Source organism: Ovis canadensis, chromosome 11, assembly GCF_042477335.2.
Source record: "Ovis canadensis isolate MfBH-ARS-UI-01 breed Bighorn chromosome 11, ARS-UI_OviCan_v2, whole genome shotgun sequence".
Taxonomy (NCBI): domain Eukaryota; kingdom Metazoa; phylum Chordata; class Mammalia; order Artiodactyla; family Bovidae; genus Ovis; species Ovis canadensis.
This window is the reverse complement of record NC_091255.1, coordinates 50,161,112-50,185,815: the sequence shown is the minus strand read 5'-3', so window position 1 is coordinate 50,185,815 and position 24,704 is coordinate 50,161,112. Positions and strand designations below refer to the sequence as shown.

The following is a 24,704-nucleotide window of genomic DNA, read 5'->3' as shown; positions in this document are numbered from 1 at the left end:
GCCCACACCTCCTCCTGTGAATCACATCTGGCGGGACAAGAAACCCCAAACACCCTGAACAATGAGTTTCCAGTAAAATATGACAGACATGATGAGGTGGATGAGAGGAGGGATCTGCCTGGGAGTTGGCACTGGCCTCTGGGTGATGAAAGCCAAGGGGAATGGAAAATGCCAGGCCCGCCCCTACCCAGGAGTATAAAACCAGGCATCCTTCTAACTCACCTCAGCACCTTTCTCTTCCCTGCCGACTCGCTCACTTGCTCATTCACCTCTCTCCTTGGCACCATGACCACCTGCAGCCGCCAGTACACCTCCTCCAGCTCCATCAAGAGCTCCGGGGGCATCGGTGGTGGCTCTAGCCGCATATCTTCCGTCCTGGCTGGAGGCTCCTGCCGGGCCCCCAGTGCCTATGGAGGCCTGTCTGTCTCCTCCACCCGCTACTCCTCCGGGGGTGCCTGCGGGCTGGGGGGCGGCTATGGCGGTGGTTTCAGCAGCAGCAGCAGCTTTGGCGGGGCCCTGGGCAGCGGCTTTGGTGGAGGATATGGCGGTGGCCTTGGTGCCGGCTTCGGTGGTGGCTTTGGTGGTGGCGTGGGCGGTGGCTTTGGCGGTGGCTTTGGCGGTGGTGATGGGCTCCTGGTGGGCAGTGAGAAGGTGACCATGCAGAACCTGAATGACCGCCTGGCCTCCTACCTGGACAAAGTGCGCGCCCTGGAGGAGGCCAACGCCGACCTGGAGGTGAAGATCCGCGACTGGTACCAGAGGCAGCGGCCTGCTGAGACCAAGGACTACAGCCCCTACTTCAAGACCATCGAGGACCTGCGGAACAAGGTGCGTGGGCCAGGCGGCAGGAGGCGCCGTTCGAGCCACCTCACTCAGGAGCAGTGGAGGCCTCAGAGCACTGATTGCTTTGAATTCTTAGACAGGCTAGCCTCCAGCCCCTTCTTCTGGCTCTAGATGCCCCCAACAGAGCTAGTCTATGAGAAGATGGTCGCCTTTTCCCCACCTGGCTCATACCTCTCTGGACTCGAGACCCATGAGACACCGGGGGTTCCTACACTTACAAGTTACAGAAGAAGCTGAAGCTTTGGGCTGTCTGCCCAAGGTCACGTAGCAAATTAATGGCAGAGCCAAAGCTACAGCCCTTGTGCCCCACCTGCCAGCTTGGGAGGCAGCAACCTGTTCTCCAGCCCAGGGGAGGAGTGAGGCTGTAACGGGACCAGGCTAGACATCCAAACCGCTCATTAGCTCATTAGTCTGGGCTGTGGTGGCTGCCTGCATGAGTCTTGGCACAGGCAGCCCCTCCCCACAGCCAACAGGGCATGGAAAACCCACAGAGACAATCAGTGGTGGCCCACCTCACGTGCCCCGCACAGGAGGGGAGCTGGGGGGACTTGTGTCATCTGACTCTTGTTCCTTGCTCCCATATCACACCAGGAGTCTGCTGATCTTGGTGTCTGGCTCTGATGCTTTGAGAGGATTAGGGAAATCAGATGATGAGGGAGGGAACTCTAGCCAATCCAGAGTTCAGTCTGTCCCCACCAACCCTCCCCTCACCCCTATTTGCTTCTTCTGGTTTGAATCCTCTGTGCCAGCTGGACCTCAGTTTGTGGGAAAGCCCCTCTTAAGATCCTGTGCTCCGAGGGCTTGAGAAGGAGTGCATGTGCCTACAGAGTCCTGGCACGCCTGGCGTGTGCAGAGAGAGGGGAATTCAGGTCAGGAAGGGGGTCTGGAGAGCCTGGTCATTCTCCTCAGTGGCAGGGAACTTGAGGCTCTGAGACCCACCTCAGGTTTTGCAACAAGTCAGTGGTAGAAGCAGGACCCAAACTCAAGGGCTAGTTATTTTAAAGCCAAGGCTCTTTCTACCCATTCTGATGCCCATGAGCCAACAAAGTCCTGGGTCAAGGCTGGACCAACGGGGACTATCCTTTAGGCTGCCATGGCAAAGGCTTGTGGGGAGTAACGGGGATTCAAGCGGAGCATGAAGGTGAAGGCCTGATGCCGGCTGAAGTCAGGTCTGGCTAGCACTGTCCTCTCCACCAGTGACCTATACCCTTTGCATCTGCAGATCCTCACAGCCACTGTGGACAATGCTAATGTTGTGCTGCAGATTGACAATGCCCGTCTGGCCGCTGATGACTTCCGCACCAAGTGAGTTTGCAGTGGTGGTTCAGAGCACCCAGTCTTCCCTGGGTGGGGCGTTTTGGGAGCAGTGTTCCCTGAACAGAGTGTGCCAGTGTCAGGATGGCTGTGTGCAACCCCCTTGGGGCGCTTGTAAAAATACAAGACTCTTGGGCCCCACCCTTGGGATTCTGATTCAGTTATTTTTAATAGGCTACTTGGGTGATTTTGATCCACAGTCAGATTAGGGAGCCTCTGCTTCAAGGAGAGGCACTCCCCATTTCCCAACTTGCCCCTGAAGTGCCAGAGGTAGTCATATTGGTTGGCATCTCCCCTCCATGAATTCTACAGCACAAGGAACTACTTACTCCTGTCATTGTCCCCCTCCCCAGATGTTCCTATCTGAGGAATAATGAGCATTATGTCCATCCATGCCAATCAAGACTGGCTCCATAAACCACCCAAGAAGGCCAACTATGGACAGGAGGGGGAAGAGAACAGAAACACCAGTGTGACTGGGGTGGGTGTCTCATTTCTCTTGGGTCATTCCAGGTATGAGACGGAGCTGAACCTGCGCTTGAGTGTGGAGGCCGACATCAACGGCCTGCGCAGGGTGCTGGACGAGCTGACCCTGGCCAGAGCCGACCTGGAGATGCAGATCGAGAGCCTCAAGGAGGAGCTGGCCTACCTCCGGAAGAACCACGAGGAGGTGAGAGCTAAATGGAAAAGCCCGCTTAGAGAGTTAGCTGGGAGGGAAGAGATGCAATTCAGATGCCTGAAGACAACGTTCAGTCCAGGAACACCTCCGACTGGGAAATTTTAATCGGCCACCATAATGGATTGTTCATTGGTTGTGTAGGAAATGAACTCCCTGAGAGGCCAGGTGGGCGGAGACGTCAACGTGGAGATGGACGCCGCCCCTGGCGTGGACCTGAGCCGAATCCTGAACGAGATGCGCGACCAGTACGAGAAGATGGCGGAGAAGAACCGCAAGGATGCCGAGGACTGGTTCTTCAGCAAGGTGGGTGGCGTTTGGAGTGGAAGGGACCCAGGAACCCCTTTTCCCTGGAACTTCCTGTGCAAACAGTGCTTTCCTTTCTGCAGACAGAGGAACTGAACCGCGAGGTGGCTACCAACAGCGAGCTGGTGCAGAGCGGCAAGAGCGAGATCTCGGAGCTCCGGCGCACCATGCAAAACCTGGAGATCGAGCTGCAGTCCCAGCTCAGCATGGTAGGCGCGTGGCCGGGCCTGGGGGTATGCGCGCGCGGGTCTTGCTGGGAGGGAATGACCACCCTCCCTGATTCCTGATCTTCTTTCCTTCCCTCACAGAAAGCATCTCTGGAGAACAGCCTGGAAGAGACCAAAGGTCGCTACTGCATGCAGCTGGCCCAGATCCAGGAGCTGATCAGCAGCGTGGAGGAGCAGCTGGCCCAGCTGCGCTGCGAGATGGAGCAGCAGAACCAGGAGTACAAGATCCTGCTGGACGTGAAGACGCGGCTGGAGCAGGAGATCGCCACCTACCGCCGCCTGCTGGAGGGCGAGGACGCCCAGTGAGTGCCTGGCCCCCCTGTCCTGCCCCCAGTGTTCACTCACTGCTCCACCGCGGTGTCTAATGACCTTTGCCCCTTTCTGTCTTCACAGCCTCTCCTCTTCCCAGTTCTCCTCTGGCTCTCAGTCATCCAGAGATGGTAAGGCCTTCCTCCTCATCCAGCCTGAACTCGGGACCACCGCCTGTCTCCCAGCAGCTCTAGGATGTTAGGGGCTTCTGGAGGAGTTGAGCTAGGGTCCCATAGTTAGCACCATGGACAGAGCCCCACATGGTCTTCCCACCAAGCCCGGTCCATTTGGGCGGATCTGGACAGAACCATTTTGATCTCAGTTATTAGGATGCTCCAGTCTGAGGACACAGACTCCCTGACCTTAGGGAGCTCTAGTCTGAAAGAAATGTGTTGATAATATCAGTGCTGGGGCAAGAGCAGTGGGTGAGGTGGTAATCAGGGGACAGGGCAGTAGGGAGACGGTTCATGTCAGTGCCCTGGGCTCCTTGGCCTCTGCTCCTGATTTTTCTACTGCCACCCACCACTAGTAATGCCCTCTCTTCTCTCTTCCCTAGTATCCTCCAGTCGCCAGGTTCGCACCAAAGTCGTGGACGTGCACGACGGCAAGGTGGTGTCCACACACGAGCAGATCGTTCGCACCAAGAACTAAGGCTTCTCTGCACTGCTCATGCCTAGAAAGCACCCCCCACCCCCAAGTGGACACACATTTCCCTGGGGGATCCCTTCTCCTGTCCCTGCCTCCCCCAAGCACTTGACTCGTGAGCCCTGTTTCACCCTTGCCCCTTCCAGCAAGCAATAAAGCTTCATTATCTGAGTTGCACAAGTCCTGTCTCTGCCTGGTCATTGTCAGGAGTGGAGGTGGGGAGAATGCGGGGGAGGCATCTCTTGGGAGCTCTCAGAGCACTTGGCTGTGCCCTCTGGGACTGGGAGAAAGAAACTGGGGGCAGATTGGGCTCAGGTCCCAGGATTGCTTTCACCACCGCAGAAGATAATGTGTGTACCAGCTCATATATCTCCTGGGACATTCATTCATTTACTCACCCCTCCATTTACTTATTCATTCATTCAACAGATATTATTGAGTGCCTTTGTGTGCCAGGCAATATGCTAGGTTAAGGATTCTTAACAGTTTGGTCTTTAGGGATTTGAGTGTATGTTGAAAACTATAGATCTCTTCCCACCCCCAGTAAGCATACATGCATTGCATATAATTTATGAGATTCACAGTTCCCCTAAAGCTCATCAGTGGAGGTCCATGAACCCAGTAAGAACTCATGTTTTACTGAGAGTTTTGTCTCCCTCCATTCCACCTGCTCTTGCCTCCAGAGTTGGGTCTTCATCCTGCCTGCCTTTAGTTGACAAACAGCAAGTAGATTAGTGTCTCCAAGCCTCAGTTTTCACATCAGTAAGTTGGGCACAATGACAGTACCTACCCCAGGACTTTGTCGTGAAAATTCACGTGTCAGACCTCTACCACAGTGCCTGGCACATTGCCAGCTCAGAGCATGGCTGTGTGAACTTCTTCCTGTGCATGGTGACTCTTTTCCACAATGAGGGTGTTTTTAGAGGCTTTGGGAACAGATGGACTGATTTCGAACCCTGGGTCTGTTCTGAATCAGCTCCATGCTCCAAGAAGCACGGTGAACACTGCTTCTTGGAGTTTTTATGGGAATCCAGTGATTGAATGTGCATCAAGAGGCAGGGTTGGAGGAGCCTCCTCTGAAGGGGAGTGTCTTTTCCTCCCTTTTTGGAGGTCTGGAAAAGAAGGAGGAAGGGGAGGACCTTGCCTGAGTGAGTAGTGGAGATTCCAGAGGTGGGTAGGGCTCATTGCCCCAAGGTAGGAAAAAGTTAACTAGTCACTGTATCAATTTCAAGAACTCATTCATTTGGCCGCCTGAATGAAGCTTCCAGGGGGAGTCAGGGTGGGACTTGGGTTAAAGAAAAGGCAGTCTTTGAAGGCAAGAGGGCTAAAAGCCTTGGCTAGAATCAGACATCCTGAGCTGGAGTCGCAGCTCCAACGCTGACTAGAATCTGGGCAGGATCCTCTTTTGCAAAATGGGGAACGAAAACCCTCACTGTGTTAAGTCCATGTAGGATTAAATGATCTCATGCAAAAACGAGTTCAGCATCGTGGTTGGCACATAGTTGGGGCTCTATAAAATGGAAGCGTAAGAGCGTGAATTATAGGGAAAAGGAATGAAGTAATGTTGGTTTCTTTGACCTTATCTTCACCTCAGGAAAGAGAGGCCATAAACTCCAGGATGTCTTTTTACCTGAGTGTTGCTCTAAAAGGGTTGATCTGGGGTGATCTCCGGGTGAGGATGGGCCCTTCTGGAGGTGAGCGACAGTTTTGGAGGTATGAGGAAACGACTCAGGGAGGAGGAAGGTTTCAAGGCTCTTCCTTGGAGAGCGAGAAGAGATGGTTTTATGGCCCTAAAAGTGATAGGGTCATGGTGGGGAGGGGCTGGGTGACACCCCTGAGAAGGCTGGACCATGAAGACCTGTGTTCCCAGCTGGGCAACAGGCTCAGCTGGCATGGAGTCGGGGGAGTGGTCCACATCGGGAGGACAGAGAGCAAAACATATCCGCGGTCATGGGCAAGGACTGTGTGAAGATTCTTGGGACATCGTTGCCTCGGAAGTGGTGCCGGATTAGTTTCCATCCCCGAGGGTGGTCTGCTTCCAAGGAATATAGAAATCTGAGATCTCTTAGACCTGGCTGTGGTGGGGCTAACTTCTTCTCCACAGGGGCTGCATTACTCTTTGGAGGGAATCGGGAGAGAGTGGGCTTGCTTGACAGAGAGCAGGCTCCGAAGTGGAAGGGGAGGAAGTCAAGCAGTGGGCTTTGAGGTGGCCCCATCCTCTGTAGCCATCCCAGAGTCCCACATGGAGCCCACTCTCCTCTGATGTGCACCCCCCAACCCCACCATACCCCACTGGGAAAAGTGGAGCCAATACTTTGGATCCAGCTGCTGACCTCTGCGCTTGTCCACAGGCCCTGGCACCACAGGTACCCAGCTGAAAACCTGGGGCATTTACTCTGACGAAGGCAAGACCGCCTCGCCCATCGCCACCCTAGGTCTAGATGATGGGGAACTTGGAGAGCGACTCCATAGCGCTGTCTAGTGGAGGCAGCAGGAACTGCCTCTTAGAGTCCTGGGGCCGCCAGGTGGCCTCTCTGGCTCCGCTTTCCCCAGAGCAATTAGGAAGGAGTGGACCTCTCTCTCCCCTCAGAACACAAGGGCGGTGTGGGAAGGGCTGCAAAGCTGGCTCCTCCAACCTCCTCCTCTTTGGGGCACAGCAGCGTGCTCTAGGTCACAGGACGGAGAGTGGCCGAGCCCAGCCCTGCTCCCTCGTCAGGCTTGGGCTCATTCCTATTGCATTTTCTGTCTCTCAGGATGAGGCTGAGAGCCCAGTGGCATTAATATTAATTTCTCCTCGCTGACTCCAGGATTTTTTTTTATAATTTTTTTTTTAATTGGAAAATGTCCATTTTGAAATTCTGCGTCTGCTTTAGTACGGAGGACTGCTGCTGCTGCTGCTAAGTCACTTCGGTCGTGTCCAACTCTGTGTGACCCCATAGACGGCAGCCCACCAGGCTCCCTCATCCCTGGGATTCTCCAGGCAAGAACACTGGAGTGGGTTGCCGTTTCCTTCTCCAATGCGTGAAAGAGAAAAGTGAAAGGGAAGTCCCTCAGACGTGTCCGACTCTCTGCGACCCCATGGACTGCAGCCCACCAGGCTCCTCCATCCATGGGACTTTCCAGGCAAGAGTACTGGAGTGGGCTGTTTTCCACTAAATATTTATTTACTTATTTGGCTGCATCGGGTCTTAGTTTTGGTGCGTGTGCTTTTCTCTAACTGTGGCACATGGATCCAGTTTCTCCTCAGCATGCGTGATTCTATTAACAGTTCCCCGACAGGGATCAAACCTGTGTCCCCTCCACTGGAAGGCAGATCGTCAACCACTGGACTACCAAGGAAGTCCCTGGGGGGCTCTTTTTGTTGTGAAAAGACCTCAGACATGTCCAGGAGCCACTGCAGGCAACAAGAGGCGTATCTCCTTGTGGTTATTTGATCATGTGAAGGGCTCACCCTCACACCCACAGACAATCTGGTTTGGTAGCTAGCTAGTCCTACAGGCTGGTATTGGAGGAGGCAGCCCTAAGGAAGCCTGAAGCCCAGGAGGCTGGAGGTCCTGACGTTCTGACCTGATCCTCACTGAGATTGGATGCTGCCACAAAGAAAAAAGGGGCTACTCGGGATTTCCAGGGCAATGCCCAGATTCAGACAGACACGGGGCAAGCGCCAATCTGAGAGCTGCCCTTTGCTGGGTCAGCACTTTCCTGACGGGCTTCCCAGCGCCGTGCTGGCAGCTGTGGGGCAGGGCTGGGAAAGAAAGCCTTCTTCTTTAGAGGTATTCTGATGGAGAGAGGGTGAAAAGAGACACAGAGAGATGGAGAAACAGACATGTGCATAGACAGACAGAAAGCATGGGGGGTGGGAAGAGAGAGCGAGAAGAGTCAGGGAAAAAGGAAAACAGAAAAAGACAAGATAGTGAAGGCCCCGGGCTAGGAATAGGTAGAGAGGCCCCTTGTTCATTCACTCAGTCACACATGTTTACTGAAGCTTACTGTTCTAGGTGTGGGGAAACCTAAGGATGGACGGAGACAGACCGAACAAGGAGAGAGACAAAGTGCGGAGTCTGGGGGTGGAGAGAGGGAGCCCCGGGCTCATCTTAGCTCATCTTAGCTCCCACTTACTGCAGGACAAACCTGCTCCACCTCCGGGTTTAGCTCTGTGACTGTGGCCATGTTACATACCCTCTCTGAGCCTTAGTTTGCTCCCTTGTAAAATGACTATAAAATTAGTACCTACCTTATAAAATGACTCTGATGGTTAAATACAAACAGGGCAAGCAAAGCAACGGGAGTCTTACCTGGAGGCGCTTTCATAGAAGAAACCGCACTCCTCCAACCTTTGTGCGCCCTTTTCCCAGGCCCACTTAGCACAGAGGAAAGGGGACTCAACAGACTGGGAGGATGGACTTATGAGTCAGAAGACTGAGAACTCAAGTTATCCACATAGTCCAAGGGGAAGTCGGGGGTGGACACGTTGCCGCTGACCGTCAGGAAACGTCCCTCTGGGGGCTAGATCCACACCTATTAGCTTTTGAGCCTCACAGCAGCCTGGGGAAGTCAGAAGTATTTTTACCATCCAAATCCTTTGCTTGACCACTCACCACTTTTTGTCCACACTGGTCTTCTGTCCTTGCAGTCACATTGCTCCATCCCACCTCAGGACATTAGCACATGCTCTGGCCCCCTGCAGGCCATCCCTACCCCCAGGACACTCTTCCGCTGGCTCGCTTGCACTCACCCTTCACTCAAGGGCTTCTTCCTCAGGGAGATGCTCCCCAGTCTCCCCAACTGGCCCACACTCTCATTATGTGCACCCCATTTCCCTACTGACAGCGCTCAGCCCAGTTTTGCATGGCACATTTATTCTTGAGAGTCTGTTCTAGCCCATAGCTGCCTAAGGAGGTAGGGGCTCTGTCTGACTTCATCACCTCATCCCCAGCACTCAGTAGGACACCTGACACATAGTAGGTGCTCAGTAAAGGATGAATCCAAACTTACAGAGAGGAAGTTGAGGTCCGGAGAAGGGAGACTGCTTCCCCAAGGAAGTGGAAGAACCTGGCTTTGGACTCAGAACTGTCCGGCTCCAAAGCCAGTGTCCTTAAAATTCTTCTGCTGGGTGTGTCCTTGCAGACACAAGCCTGGGGTGTCCAGGCTCAGGGGAGGAGCCTGTCCCATCCTCTGTTCTTGTCCATGCCCGCTGGTCTTGGAGAAGGGGAAGTCTGGCTGGGTGGAGTGGTGGCAGGCGCCTAACATGTGAGTAAAGGCTGAGCGTTGACAGAGGTGCAGGCGCCCTGGCCCTGCTTAGTGGCTAATGGAGGGGCGGACCCACGCACCACACCTGCCCTCCTTCCCCCCGCAGCCAGATACTTGTTGACTCAGGGCCCTCCTGGGGCTGCACCTGGGCCCAGTGACAGACAGCAAGTTGGGGGGAGCAAGTGGGAGGTGTGAGTAGTGGTTCGCCAGCAAGCAGTGGGGTCCCTGTGGTCAGAGGAAGGCTGCCCTTGTCCCCTAAGTCGCCATCTCCTCTGCCCTTTGGGGACACCTCGTAGGTGGAACTGTGTGGTCCTCTTCTGTGCCTTTGTCTGCCGGACTCCTCGAAGCCCCTCCTCTCCACGCTCTGCTTGGAGCACTGAGGGCACGGGTGGTGCCGTGGCTGCTGGCTGCACTGCGGTGTTGGCTGCAGCCTTGCCCATGGGGCTGCAGAGGCCGCTGACTCTGCTTGGGTCTCAGGCGCCAGGGTGTCCTGAGTTGCCTGTGCGCTGCTCCATGTTCACGCTTTGGAGGTTTCCCAACGTGGGTGTTGGAGGTGAATCCACAGGGCAGCCCCTGAGCCCTGAGAGAGTAGAGGAATGAGCCATGTCATATGGCCTCAAAGGAATGGCTCTCTCAGGCCAGGGCTCTGCCAGCCTTCTTCATCCCTGACCCCACCTGGCCCGGTCTGGTTCCCTGGGCCATTCAGAGAGCTTGGGAGAGGGCAAAGGATGGCCCCCAGGTGCTGAGGAGTAGGACTTCATTTCTGGGCCATAGGAGCTGTCCAGCATTGCTAGCTCCTCTTTGCTTACTGGAGGCAGGGCCAGATGTGGAGAGGTTTGGCAGATGTGGGGAGTAGGGTTGCACTTGGGGAGTGCTGGGCATTCATGGAGAGGCTCCTCCAGGTAAAGGCCTCACACATACCGTCTTTCTGGCCCCTGACAACTCTGCTCAGAGCAGCTTCTCATGGGGAAACTGAGGTCAAGTTCCCAGGGATAGGGATGCTGGACTGGGAGGCATCTCTTTCTCTCTCCAGCCCACTGCCCCTCCGAGCCCCAGTGGGGAGCGCCAGGACTGAGAACAGAGGCAAGCTCGGGGAGAGAAGTAGGTGCTGGAGCCGACGTGCAGGGATGGCCAGATGTGGGAGGAAGGCCCCAGTCCTCTTAGCTCTCAAAGAAGAGAGGAGAGCAGGCAGTGGCCAGGGTTCCCTCCATGTGGGCAGAGAATCCACCAGGTAAGTCCAAAAGTTAGAGGAGACTCAGGTTAGACAGGCAATCCAGAGCAAATAAACCATCAAGTCCTCATCTTGCTGGCCCTGGAAAGGGGCTGTGGGGAGAGGGCCAGCTGTGCAGCGGTCCCCAGGGCCAGTTTCCCTGGGCTGCGGCAGTGAGAGTCCAAGGATGGGGGCCTGCTACTCTGAACGAGAGTTGAGGCAAGTCTGAAGGGCAGAAAACTGAGGAGGTGGCTGAGGGCAGGGATTGGTGGGCTTGGGACCAGGGCTGGAAAGAGGCCATTTCTCATTGAGTCAGCTGAACAGGGGTGCCCCAGGTGGGAGTGTCCGGTCAGCCAGACTGGTCTCAGCTACCCTGATAGAGATAGGCCTGGGTCCTTAGGATCCCCCAACATGACTGGATTTGCAGAGAATGGACATGCAGGGCCCCAGAGGCGCTACGCTGTCAGCTGTCCCCTCCCCTGCACCCCCTGGTTCTGCCCAAACTCTGCTCCATCCAGCTAGGTCCCTGGAACCTGAGGCTTCCATCACGGGGTGGCAGTATCAGCATGGGGATGGGGCGAGGGAAGGAAGAAAGGACAATAGGAGCAGACCCAGGCCTGGGATACAGCCTCCCCAGGTCTCCAGTCACCTTGCAGGTAGATGGTGGGCTCACTGGCAGAGCTTGGTGGGAGCCTGGGGAAAGCTTGGCAGCTAACACTCTCACCACCAAGCTTAGTCTAAGAGTTTCCCAGGTGTCAGGCATTCACAAAATGCCTTCAATACTTTTTGTATTATCTGTTTAAAATTTATTTAACATATTTAGTCCCAGTCATTTATTTAGTGCATTTTGGTGCATCAAAGCTCACCTTTCATTTCAACAAAGATATATTATGAAGGAATGGGCTTCCCTGGTGGCTCAGATGGTAAGGGATCTACCTGCAGGAGACCTGGGCTTGATCCCTGGTCAGGAAGATCCCCTGGAGAAGGGCATGGCTACCCACTCCAGTATTCTTGCCTCGAGAGTTACATGGATGGAGGAGCCTGGCGGGCTGTGGTCCCTAAGGTTGCAAAGAGTCAGAGATGACTGAAGCGACTCAGCGCGCATGCATATTATGAAGAAAAGTCTATATTACTACCAAAAAATGAAAATCAGAATCACTTATCAAGGAAATGATACAAATAAATACTTAATGTCTAGCAGATCCTGTTGCTTCCTAAAAGTTCTGGATCTAAGACTGGCTTTGGTTTTGATAAACAGCATGCTTGTCAAGAGGGGAAGGATATTGAAGAGGGCTTACGGTTTGAGGTTTTCTCCTTGACTGAGCAAAAGTTTGGAAAATGAAGAAAGGAAATCTTTTTTTTTTTTTCAGCAAATGATTTACTATTATTTAACACAGCCTCTGTACATTACCTAAAAGCATCCCAGGGAACACTGGTTGTTTATGAAAGCCTTTTTAGCTGCAGCGCAGAGGTCATTGTCTCTTCTAGAGGTCATTGTTGATGACGCTAGCCTCTCTCTTCTTACCTTTAGCTCTTCTTTAGGCTCTCAGTGGCTCCTACCTGGAACTGGTTATCTTCCCTTCATTCAATTTGTTGGGATCCTACTTGGGCCAGACCCGGTGCTAGGCACAGGATCAAGTTCAAGATGAGCAGCAGAGGCATAGAGGAGTTTATATTATCCATGTGCAGTGGGGATGAGGGGACACAGAGATACATTGTGGAAACTGTTATGGAGCAAAGTGCAATCCAGAGGGAGAGAACCTAGGAAGGCTTCACAGAGGAGAGGGCACACAGATGGGTCCCCAAAGACAAGCAGGAGTTTTCTGGGTGGAAAAGACAGGGAGGAACACCTCAGCTGAAGGGATCTGCAAGCTGAGCATTCTCCAAAGCATGCAGGGTGTGTGGGAACATTGTATAGTTTAGTTAGGGGTCCTGGGGAAGCAGGAGAGATGGGGCGAGAAAGATCAGGACGAGCCTTGAAAACCAGGAATGTGAACGCTATCTTGGGGGTGAAGGGAGGTCAGTGATGGTCAGACGGGGGTTGGAAAGTCCACTCTGCTTCTTGTGTGGAGAAGGAGTCAGAAGGCTTGAGAAGAGCCAGGAGTTGGTAGCAAAGGTCCAGGTGGGGTAGGAGTGGATAGGGACTTGGGGGTTGCTGAATGAGAAGAGGCAGTCTATCATTTTTAGGCCTGTGTCTCCTACTAGGAGATGGGCTGACTATTAATGTTATCACTTTATAGAAGATGGAATGGAGACACAGAGTAGTCAAGTAACTTTCCAGAGTCACACAGCTAGTGAGCGTGGAGCTGGGGTTGAGCTCAGGTAGTCTGGTCCCAGAGCCTGCCGCCTTCTCTCCTACTCTCTCCTGGCCTCGCTGATCAGAATATGCTCTGACTTTCTTCCAGGGGCAGGGCTTTGTACATCCCAGGAGGGCAGGATAAGTCCCACATCTCAGTATAATTCCCAGGGCTCAGTACAGGCTAGACACCTGTACTGGTCAATTGCCTATCCATTGCTGACCCTGCTGAAGGACAAGGACACTCGAGCCACTTGCCTTCTTGCTCGACGGTCAGGTTGTATCAGCACTGCTTAGTTAATTTAGTCTGTTCTCCCGAGTCCTTTGTGTGAGCTCTGCTTTCCACTTCCAAGTGCTGGGGGGCACACTGCTTGTCACTGTCTCAGGGTTTCTGCCATGCCACTCATCTCTTCCATCAGACTGGAGACCCTGAGAGCAAGGACGGGGCTCCCCGTCAACTTGGGGCTCCTTGAGACCTGGGACTTTTTACCCACACAGGTAGCTCCCCCATCCTCTATGATAACTCCTTGGTACCCTGGCCCCAGCTTACCCACAGGGGGCACCAAGTGGGAGCAGGGAGAGTGCAGACCGCGATGATCACCGTTCTGGGGATTTCTATCGTGAGGAACTAAGTCTCAGAACTGCTGTTAGGCCAGTGGAGACCAAACTCTAGGATATAGGTCATCCCCTTGTCAGCAGAACTGATTTATTGGTGCCCTGGACAGCCTAACATCATCAAATTACCCCACACAATGGAGAGAGGCTGGGCTGCCTTCAGGCAGTCACCAAAGGACGCTGAGCCTGCGGCGGCTTGGGGCAGTCCGGACACCTCCCGAATCCCAGACCTCCTTTGGAGTCTGTCTGGGGGCAACTGGGGCAGACAGTGGGCACACCCAGGCGTGCCACCATCCACTGGAGGTATAAGTAAGCGGCCTCTGTGACAGCTCTGCATCCTGGCTCCAGAGCCCACAGCACTCCTACGACTGCTTTCATCCTTGGGCAGCGCCATGAGTTGCAGACAGTTCTCTTCGTCCAGCAGGAGCCGCAGGAGTGGCGGAGGCGGCGGGGGTTGTGGGGGCAGCATGAGGTCCTCCTCAAGCCGCTTCAGCTCCAGTTATGGCAGAGGGTCTGGGGGCGGTTTTAGTGTTGGGAGTTTTACTGGAGGCCTTGGGGCTTGCATCGGTGGTGCTGTTGGAGGCTTTGGGGGGCTTTGGGGCTTTGGCGGTGGCATTGGCAGTGCCGTTGGAGGCTTTGGGGGTGCTATTGGAAGCGGAGATGCTGGCATCCTGCCTGCTGATGAGAAGACCACCATGCAGGATCTTAACAGCCGGCTGGCCTCCTACTTGGATAAGGTGCAGAAACTAGAAAGGGAAAATGCTGACCTGGAGACTAAGATCAGGGACTGGTATGAGAGGCAGGAGCCCAAGAACATCAGGAAGGACTACTCTCGCTATTATGACACCATCAAAGATCTGAAGAACCAGGTAGGCCGGGGAAACTCAAAACTCTGTCTGTCTCTCACACCTATATGTACACTCACTCACTCACATGCTTTATTTCCTGTGTGAAGGCAAGATGCTGGACTCTAACTTAGATAATCGCCAAAGAATCTTTTGCAAACTTTAACTTCAACAAGAATTTTTAAATTGAGATATAGCTGATTTACAATGTTGTGTTAATTACTGCTCTACAGCAAAGGGATTCAGTTATATATACATAGGTACATTCCTTTTTGAAATATTCTTTTCCTTCATGGTTTATTATAGGCTATTGAATATAGTTTGTGCTACCAAGTGAGACCTTTTTGTTTATCCTTTCTGTATATAAAAGCTTACATCTGCTAACCCCAGCCTCCCACTCCTTCCCTCCCTCATCCCCCTCCCCCTTGGCGACCGCTGGGTCTGTTTTCTATGTCTGTGATCTTGTTTCTGCTTCATAGTATTGTGTTTTAGATTCCATGGAAACTTGAACTTTTATCAGGAACAGTTCTTGGCCTGGCTCATGCAGAGGTAGTGTGGAGGGAGCATAGCAATGGGGCAACTTGTTCCTGGCTCTGCCGCCAATTCACTGTGTGGCCTTGGGAAGCCTGGTGCCCTCTCCAGGCCTATTCTTATTCTCCTATCCATTTAATAAAGAGAGTGGGCAGACTAGCTCTCAGGCACCTGTTGGTTTAAACTTTCTGTAATCTTGGGGGAAACAAAAGAGATAAGAGTGCTGCTGTCCAAAACAAGTGGGCCGTATGGCGCACGAGAGAGGGCCATCTGTGCCTGTCTCTTCTCTTAGCCCCTGAGAGTTCAAAGCTTTCTAGTAAAGAAAACTAGACATCTTATCTCTCCCTTCCTACTTTTTCTGGGCTCTTCTAGGGATCTGTCTTGATTTTTCCAGTTTGATTGGACGCAGATATGCATTCTAGCTGGTCAAAGCATGGAGAGGACTTAGAACTCTAGGGGTAGACATCGTCTATCCATCCATTGATCCATCCATCCACCCATCCGTCCATCCATCCATCCACTTGTCCGTCTATCCACTCAACTTAGAGGTTGAGTACTCTCACTGTTGCTCTGGGCAAGCATAGTAACATCTCAGGCGTGGTCTCTGCCCTTGAGAAGCTCATAATCTAGCTAATTTGCTGTTCCCACCCAATTCCCTTGCCTTCACACCTTCTCATGAACAGCCTCTGGATATCTTGTTTATTCTATCCCAAACCTCTTCCTTAGTCATCTTTCAGAGATCACTTCAGTTGCCAGCTCCTCCCTGAAGCCTTTCTTAATCTCCTGTAACCATAAATCCACTGTCTTTTCCTTGAACTCTTCTAGGATATTCTGGTCTTGGCAGGCAACCAAGCTCCTTGAGGAGCTGTATCTCATTGATCTCTAACTCTCACAGTGTCCTTTGTAGTAGATATTAAAGTATTTGTTGAGTGAATGAAGGAAGGCCACACTGAACATCCTTGCTGAAGTCTGTGAGAGGTCTGTGCCGCATACCAGCTTTGGAAGCCCCTCCTGCCTCTTGGGCATCTTCCTGGATGGGCTCCTCACCTCCTATGGCTTTTGCCTCCCAGAAGAGGGTCATAGCAGGGGTGCCTGGGTTCTGTGCCATCTCCTCTTTTTTAGATTGTGCAGGCCACGGTGGAAAACAACAAGACTTTAGTGGACATTGACAACAGTCGCATGACCATGGATGACTTCAGGATAAAGTGAGTCCTACTTGTCCTCCTCTTCCTCCTTCTCCTGTCATCCATCCTTCCTCCAGCCTCTAGTGCTCGGGAGGTTCCTGTGGGGGCTGGTGACCTCTGGCTCATGCCCTACCCCTGACTGGTCTGCAGGTTTGAGGTGGAGCAGAGCCTGCAACAAGCAGTGGAGGCTGACATCAATGGTCTGCGAAAGGTGCTGGATGATCTAACTATGCAGAAGTCTGACCTGGAGATGCAGTGTGAATGTCTGCAGGAGGAGCTGGTGGCCCTCAGGAAGAATCATGAGGAAGTAGGGTCTTGGCTACTTGGGGCTTGTTGGGGAGAGGGGGGAATAGAAGTTCAGGGATAATCGGGGATGGATAGGAGCTTTGGGCCATTGCATGGAAGACACCCCCTCCGCTACTCTCAAAGAGGACATGCACGGCCAACCTATGGTAGTGGTTAGGCTTTGACTTCTCAACTGTGTCCCATCCCATTTTTTGCACCCCAGGAGGAGAAGGAGAGGGCTGAAAGGTGATGGAGAGGATCCCATCCCACCCTGACCTCATATCCCCTTCTTCCCGGTAGGAGATGAACCAGTTGTGTGGGCAGAGCACCGGGGATGTCAGTGTGGAGATGAATGCTACTCCTGGCGTGGATCTTACTAAGATCCTCAATGAAATGCGCGAGGACTATGAGAAGCTCAGTGCTAAGAACCGAAGCGACATTGAGCAGCAATACGAGACTCAGGTGAGCGCTGCGGGACACTGATTCAACCTTCTCTCCCTCCGTCTGCATGTCCTTTCCACCCACCCCTCCATCTCTGAGTCTACTCGCGCTTCTCAGTCATCCTCCTTCCCATGCATTCACTGCCCACAGGTGTAATTATCAAGTAATTTCCTAGTGCCAGGTTTCATGTGAAGTGCTGATGTCGCAGAGATGAGCCACACAGGATCACTGCCCTGGAGAAGCTCAGAGTTTATTACATGTGTGAACAAAGGCAGAGCGTGAAGAGCTTACATAAGGCTGTGTGCTTTCAGGCTCTAGTGGAGGTACCCAGCGTGCCCCTAGCACTGCGCTGAGCTCCCGATGACTCCCTTCCTCCTGGGTCTCCAGCCCCTAGTGTAGAGGGTGACGCATGAGGACAGAATTTGTGGTGTGTACATGTGTATGCATGCGTCTGGGTGGCACTTTGAAATGAAGTTAAAAGGTGATTTAAAGGTAAATTGTGAAGAGTCTTAAAGCCTGCTGAGACATACTGACAGAGAAACCGAGAAGCAGAGAATTGAGAGAAACTGACAGCGTGGCTGGCTGGAGGGACCCAGAACTCCAGATGACTTGTTTTTGGCTTTGGCTCAGGCTTGGTCCTGGAAGGTGAAGGTGCTGACCAGTGGGGAAGAACCTTCCCCATTCGTTGAGCTGCTCAATGAGCTTTTGTGTTTCAGATGAAACAGATTGAGCAAGAAGTGACGACCTGTAGCCAGGAGGTGGAGTCCAGCAACAAGGAGGTGACCAAGCTTCGGCACACCGTCCAAGAGTTGGAGGTCGAGCTGCAGTCTCAGTTCAGCATGGTTGGTAGCCAGGCTCTGGATCCTCTGCCTGGGTGGGGCGCAGGAAGCTGCACATGACCCCCAGGGACAGGAAGGGGAGTCCAGCTATGAGGCAGCATCCTTCTCAGTGCCTCCTCTGCCCCTAGAAATCGGCCCTGGAGAAATCCTTGGAAGACACGAAGAACCGCTACTCTGGCCAATTGCAGCAGATCCAGGGTCAGATCAGTGTCCTCGAGGGCCAGCTCGCTGACATTCGGGCAGAGATTGAGTGCCAGAATCAGGAATACAGCCTTCTGCTCAGCACCAAGATGCGGCTGGAGCAGGAAATCAAGACCTACCGCAGCCTCCTCGAGGGTGGCCAGGAGGATTTGTATGTGTTCCTGGCTTTTGTGGCACGCCCCAGAAGTTCTAAACCCCTGATGCTCCCTCTGTTCTGCTGCATACAGCAGTTGGGGAAGTTCCTGTACACAAGGGTCTGATGGGCTGAGGATTTCTTTATCCCGAGGGGGGAACCTCACGGCCTTTCGGCTTTGAGAAAGGAGGATGGTAACAATGAGAGAAGGGACCGCTCCCTGCTCCAGGGAGAGGAAGTCCCTCCCCTCCCAGCTGTGGTGCCAGCCCAGCCTCCGTCCTCTGCCTTGCTGGAGGAAGACTTAGGAGGACTCACATTTAGGTCTTCTCTCCAGGTTCATCCTTGTATATATATGTGGGGTCACCTGTTTTATCTCTGTGCTTTCTTTGCTTCTCAGTGAATCTTATGGAGGTGGACAGTCTGGCTCTGGAAGCAGCAAAAGAAGTGGAGGTGGAAGCAGTTATGGAAGAGGATCCAGGGGAGGAAGTGGAGGCAGTTGTGGAGGAGGAAGTGGGGGCAGCTCTGGTGGAGGAAGTAGCTCTGGAGGAGGAAGTGGGGGCAGCTGTGGAGAAGGAAGTGGAAGGACATCCCAGTCCCAGTCCCATTCCTCAAAATCTGGTGGCTGTGACACACAAGGTAAGGGACAACTCTAAGGTTGTGGGGTGGGGGAGGCATCGGTGTCAGCTGTCAAGGCACCACCCTTTTTAAATACCTTTGAGCCTCTCTGCTATGTCACTTCAGTCGTGTCTGACTCTGTGCAACCCCATAGATGGCAGCCCACTAGGCTCCTCTGTCCCTGGGATTCTCCAGGCAAGAATACTGGAGTGGGTTGCCATTTCCTTCTCCAATGCATGAAAATGAGGTTCCTTATCTCTTGCTTAAGGTCAAACAACTCATAAATGACAGATCAACTCTGTGGGGCTTCACAGCCAGTACTTTTCATCATCATGAGGATGGGGACACCTGGGTCAGCAACAGTTCAGGCAGAAAAGAGTCTCAAGTGTTGTAGTCAGTCGTCGGGTTGTACAAGCCAGTTATATGATGAAACTGTCCAAAGGAGCATATATCAAAGATAACAATCTAAATGCAAGAAGGAGTCAAACAGATGAAGTGCTCTCTAGGTCAGAGAGGTTCCCCTTGTACATGTTGAATCTTGTGAAACAAAAATCTCGTATGAAATTGTAACACAAGGCTGGGTAACATGCCTGGCAGTGCTCAGCTCAGAGGTACCTGGGAGCCGCCCTTCTCTGGAGGGTGGTTTTGTGTGTTGGGTGGCACTGCAGGGCCATGGATGTGTGTCTATGGGCAGAGGCTGGGGCTGTCTTCCCCTCAACATGCAAGAGATTTACTAACAAAAGCTGCTGCACGGAGGACGGGGCTGCCTCCTGAGCCACCATCCTCAGAAATGGGAGAGCAGCTGCCAGCTGTTACAGCAGAGCTTCGGGAATTGGATGGGGGCCGCTAGGACTGGAGGATCCTTCCATCTCAGGATTCTCCAGCTCTTTGAGCTCCAGTCTCCTTGCTCCCCATTTGCCCATTTTCCTCCAAGTCCCAGTCTCTCTGTCTCTTGTTCTAAATCCTCTCTTCTCACTCACCTCTGTCCTGTCTCTCCACAGGCTACCAGACACGATACTAGAGCCCCTGCAGACTTTCCTGGCCCCACCCCAGCCGGACATCCCCCAGATGGTCAGTCTCTGGATAAAGCCTGCTCACTGCATTGCAACACTGGGAACAGCTGGCAACAAGCGCCGAGACCCATTTGGGACGGGGCTCGCTGGGCATGTGTGCCTTTGGCTGTCCATTGGCTCCCTCCTCTGGGAGGGTTGGGGAGACCTCTCTCCCTCTGTCTGGTTTGGGGATGACCCCATTCCCTGCCTTATCTCAATTTCCCAATAAAGCTTTCCTGTTGCAAATCAAACCTGGACTTTGACTCACTTATTCCTTGGGATTGATAAGGGGCAGAAAGGAGGTGAAGGGAGAATCAAAGGAATCCACCTGTAGAGTATTGGTTAGCTTTTCTATCAGCTAACTTCTACTTGCAACAAAGCAATCCATAATTTGGTGGCTTAAAATCACGATCATTTACTCAGCCCGTGCTGTCACAGTTGACAGTTTGGACTGGGGAATTTTGTTTTCCTTTAAGCATCTGTGGTCAGCCCCAAGTCAGCTAGGTAGCTCTGACCCCGGGGCTTGGCTGCATGCTGGTTGGGAGTGAAAGGGTCACATGACTCTCTCCTTCCAGCCAGCTGGCTCAAGCAAGCGTTCCAAGGGAATGCACAGAGATGTGCAAGGCTCTTGAGGCTTAGGCTCCGAGTGGTCACTTAGGCTGTTGGCCAATGCAAGTCACAGATTCAAAGGCAGGGGAAATAAACTCCTCTTGATGAGAGAAGCTGGAAAATCACGTGGCAAGAGTATGGGTAGAGGGAGGGCAATAGTGGGCCAGTTTTTTAAAATGTTTATTAATTTTTTTGGCCGCACCCGGTCTTAATGGTGGCATGCAGGATTTTCAATCTTCGCTGTGGCATGCAAGGATCTTTAGTTGCAGCATGTGGGGTCTAGCTCTCTGACCAGGGATCGAACCTGCTTTGGGAATGCAGAGTCTTACCCACTGGACTACCAAGGAAGTCCCTGGGGCAAGTTTTTGCAAACCATCTGCCACAGTCTCTCAGCAGATCATAAGTTAGTTACAGAGGGAAACAAGACAAAAATGAGGTGGGATTTGCTTCAGAAGATTTCACAGATGGTGAAACATAAAGACACAGTTCAAGTGCTCCAAGGCAAGGTGAGGACTATTCCATAAGACAGCAGCGGGCAATGTTTTCCAAGGGTTCTGACTAGGGACAGACAGCCCTCAGCCTGTGTTCCAGATGCTACAGCTGTGTATCAAACCCCCCTGAAGCTTAGATGCTTAAAAGAACAATGTTGATTTGGGACTTGGTGGGAATAGCACACTTCTGCTTTGCTGGGTGTTTTCCTGGCTCACAGGCTTGGGCTAGAAGCCTGTGAAGTCTTGCTCACTCATGTTTGGCCCCTGAGCTGGAAAGACTCAAACCTGGGGGCTGGACCTGCAGAGGCTCCTCGACATCTCTGTATGGAGACTCCTAGTGTGATCCCTGGAGCAGAGCAGCCTCAGAGGAGACAGACTTCTTACACACTGTCTTGGGGCTCCCAAGATATATGTTCTAAGCAAGAAAGAACCAGGAAGAAGCTGTTTTGCTTCATGGCCTGGACTGGGCTTCCCAGGCGGTGCTAGTTGTAAAGAATCCACCTGCCAATGCAGGAGATGCAAGAGATGAGGGTTCGAAACTGGCTTGGGAAGATCCTCTGGAGTAGGAAATGGCTGCCCTCTCCAGTATCTTGCCTGGAAAATTCCATGGGTGAGGAGCCTGGTGGGCTAGAGTCCACAGGGTCGCAAAGAGTCAGACACGACTGAGTGATGGAGCACCGCACTGAAGGTCAAGCAGCGTCATTTCTGCTGTATTCACAGTCTTGCCTGGATTCAAGAGGAAGAAGCATAGACCTTACAGGTGGCTGAGTTCAAAGATGATCCAACCAACAATTCAAACCTAAGGGCTGCTGTGAAGGGATTTTGGAGAAGTCTCTACTGCTTTGGCCTTAAGATAGAGAGATTAGACACTGAGCTGGACATAGTCACCTGCATGCATGTGAGCTAAGTTGATTCAGTTGTGTCCGACTCTTAGTGACCCTGTGGGCTGTAGCCCACCAGAACCCTCTGTCCATGGGATTCTCTAGGTAAGAATACTGGAGTGGGTTGCCATGCTCTCCTCCAGGGGAGCTTCCCTATCCAGGGGTCAAATCCACATCTCCTGCATTGCAGGTAGATTCTTTACCTGCTGAGCAAGTGGGCAAGCCCCAGACATAATCACATAAGCTCTTAAAAAAGCAGAGAATTTAGAATTCTTATCTGCTGGTGGCACAGTAGATGAGAATCTGCCTGCCGATGCAGGGGACGGATTTGATTCCTGGTCTGGGAAGATTCTACATGCCGCTGAGCAACTAAGTCCATGCGTCACGACTACCGAGCCTGCGCTCTATAGCCCATGTGCTGGACTATTGAAGCCCACACACCTAGAGCCTGTGCTCTGAAACAAGAGAAGACACCACAATGAGAAGCCCGGGCACCACAACAACCTTTAACCTGCCTTTCCCAGAATCCCTTTCAGGTGTGAATCTAGATATAGTTTGAGTTTTGATGATCAGATGCTATTCTGTAAGACATGAGTTGAGTGGAGAGAGATCTGGAGGAAGGATTTTTTTTGTTGGCATATATCTACCTGTTACGATATGGTTCTAGGGCACTTATTGTAGCAGACCAAGAGTTCCTTTGGGGGCTGATTATGTGGTGTTAATGTGGGAGCCATACCTAGAGGCTCAGTCTAGAGTCTGCGCCTCCAGGCTTCTAATGATTTTGAATCTCCAGATTTCCAAGTCTGTGGGTGCCTGTCTTTACTGATCAATGGTCTAAAGTTTACATAAGAGTCTTGACAAGACTGGGATTTTCAGTTGATGCTGTGGTTTGGCAACTTGGAGAAACCAACTTTAAGGTGAACTATTAGCTACTTCAGCCTTGTAAGTACAAGAAATGAGAGATCTTTTCAGTATATTCATGGAAATCTCCAGTTTCTGATGATCCATAGAGTTCAGATCTTAGGAGCCTGAGTATATTACTCTTTCTATAAATTCTCCAGTACAGTTAGAAGAAACTAGACAACACCCACTTTATCATTGAACACATGGGCTTCTAGAGTTTCGTATTTTAACAATAGTTGGATTTTCAATGCTTTCAGGCCTACCTAAGCCATATATAACCATATAACCATTCTGATTCTCATATCATTCACGCAACCACGTTTATTGGGTAAATAGATACTAAATTCCTTACATGTGAGACACTATTCAACGAAAAAAGAGACAAATATTCCTTCCAATCTGGAGCTTACACTAGAGATGAGGGAGGGAAAATTCTGTCATAAATAAATTGTCATAATAGATTTTAAGACGATAAATGCAAAGAGAAGTCAGTGAGCAGGTGGAATGTAAGCAATGCCTTGCAGAGTGAGGGAGGCAGTCAGGTGGGTACGTGGCGGGAGATCAATCTAGGCACAGGGCTTGGGCGTGTAAAGGCCCTAAGGTTGGGAATGTGTTTCATATATTCAAAGACAAGGAAGGAGGCCAATGAAGTTAGAACAGAGTGAGTGACGAAATCAGTGGTAGAAGATGAGGATAGAGAGTTAAGTAAGAAGTAGCTGCATCACTTAGAGCTCTGTGGGGCCCTCTAAGGAACCTGGCTTTTATGCCCAGGGACATAGGGAGCCACTGAAGCTGAGAGGGAAGGACTCCCAGGTGGCAGGTGACAGAGGATGGAGGGAGCCTGCATGTCCGAGTTCACTGCCTGGAGGGGGATCCTTCCCATCCCCAACGAGGAACCATCATACCAGTCCTTATATGAGCATATTAAAATTTTTCATTATATTAAGCCAGGGAGATGTTTTTTTATTTAATTTTTTATTAAAAAAATTTTTCTTGGTGGGATCCTTGTTCCCCAATCAGGGATTGAACCTGTGACGCCTACGGTGGAAACTTGGAGTCTTAACCACTGGACCACCAGGGAAGTCCCAAGCTAGAGAGATTTTTAAGGTTGTCACAGCAGCTAGCATTGACGTGGATGTCTAGCGCACAGGACTTTCACCAGAGAAACAGCCCCATCTAAGTTAAATTTTAAAAGGATCCCTTTGGTTATTGCTTAGTAAGAGGCTGAGGGACCAGGTATAGAAACAGAGAGACTGGGGAGGGAGGTAATCCTAGTGAGAGACCAAGGTACTCGGAGTGGAGATGGTCAGAGGCAGTTGGCTCTGGGGGTCATTGAAGGTAATACCATCAGGATTCTTGTAGAAAGAGAGGCATCAAGGAAGTTTCTGAGTCTGTTGTCCAAAGAGCTGGAGGAGAGGGACTGTCACCCACTGAGATGGGAAGGCTGTGAGTGGAGGCCACTGGGGTGAAAGATGAGTTAGTTTTGGACATGCTGGATTTACAAGGTCTCTTAGACAATGTTATCAGATGAATTACGTCTCCTCAAGTTCATACGCGGGCTTCCCAGGTAGCTCAGCAGTAAAGAATCCACCTACAGTGTGGGACACATGGGTTCGATCCCTGGGCCAGGAAGATCCCCTAGAGTACGAACTGGCAACCCACTCCAGTGTTCTTGCTTGGAAAATCCCATGGACAGAGGAGCCTGGTGGGCTACAGTCCATAGAGTCACAAACCGTCGGACACAATTGAGTGAGTAAACAACAAGTTCATAGGCTGAAGCCTTAATCCCTAGTACTTCAGAACATGAGCATATTTGGAGATAGGACCTCTGGAGACACAAGTAGGTTAAGGTGGGACCATTAGGATGGCCCTAATCCAATCAGTCTTATAAGGATTGGTGTCCTCATAAGAAGAGGACATTTGAACACACAGACACCAGGGTTGTGCTTCCTCAGAGAAAGACTGTGTGTGGATACAGCAAGAAGGCAGCTATCTTCAAGCCA

At 52.0% G+C, this 24,704-nt stretch overlaps 2 protein-coding genes across 2 annotated transcripts; both read left to right on the top strand.

Annotated features, from left to right (window-relative positions):
• The first annotated feature begins 258 nt into the window (after window positions 1–258).
• On the top strand, window positions 259–4,500 carry LOC138414743 (keratin, type I cytoskeletal 14). Its single transcript, XM_069542529.1, has 8 exons — window positions 259–828; window positions 2,066–2,148; window positions 2,671–2,827; window positions 2,978–3,139; window positions 3,223–3,348; window positions 3,448–3,668; window positions 3,760–3,806; window positions 4,232–4,500. Exons 1-8 carry the CDS (start codon window positions 286–288, stop codon window positions 4,324–4,326), a joined length of 1,434 nt encoding a protein of 477 aa, XP_069398630.1. The 5' UTR covers window positions 259–285; the 3' UTR covers window positions 4,327–4,500.
• A 9,279-nt stretch (window positions 4,501–13,779) lies between these two features.
• On the top strand, window positions 13,780–20,068 carry KRT9 (keratin 9). Its single transcript, XM_069542528.1, has 8 exons — window positions 13,780–14,560; window positions 16,190–16,272; window positions 16,402–16,558; window positions 16,837–16,998; window positions 17,694–17,819; window positions 17,945–18,168; window positions 18,548–18,786; window positions 19,767–20,068. The coding sequence occupies exons 1-8, from the start codon at window positions 14,084–14,086 to the stop codon at window positions 19,784–19,786; spliced, it is 1,488 nt and encodes a 495-aa protein (XP_069398629.1). The 5' UTR covers window positions 13,780–14,083; the 3' UTR covers window positions 19,787–20,068.
• Window positions 20,069–24,704: the final 4,636 nt, after the last annotated feature.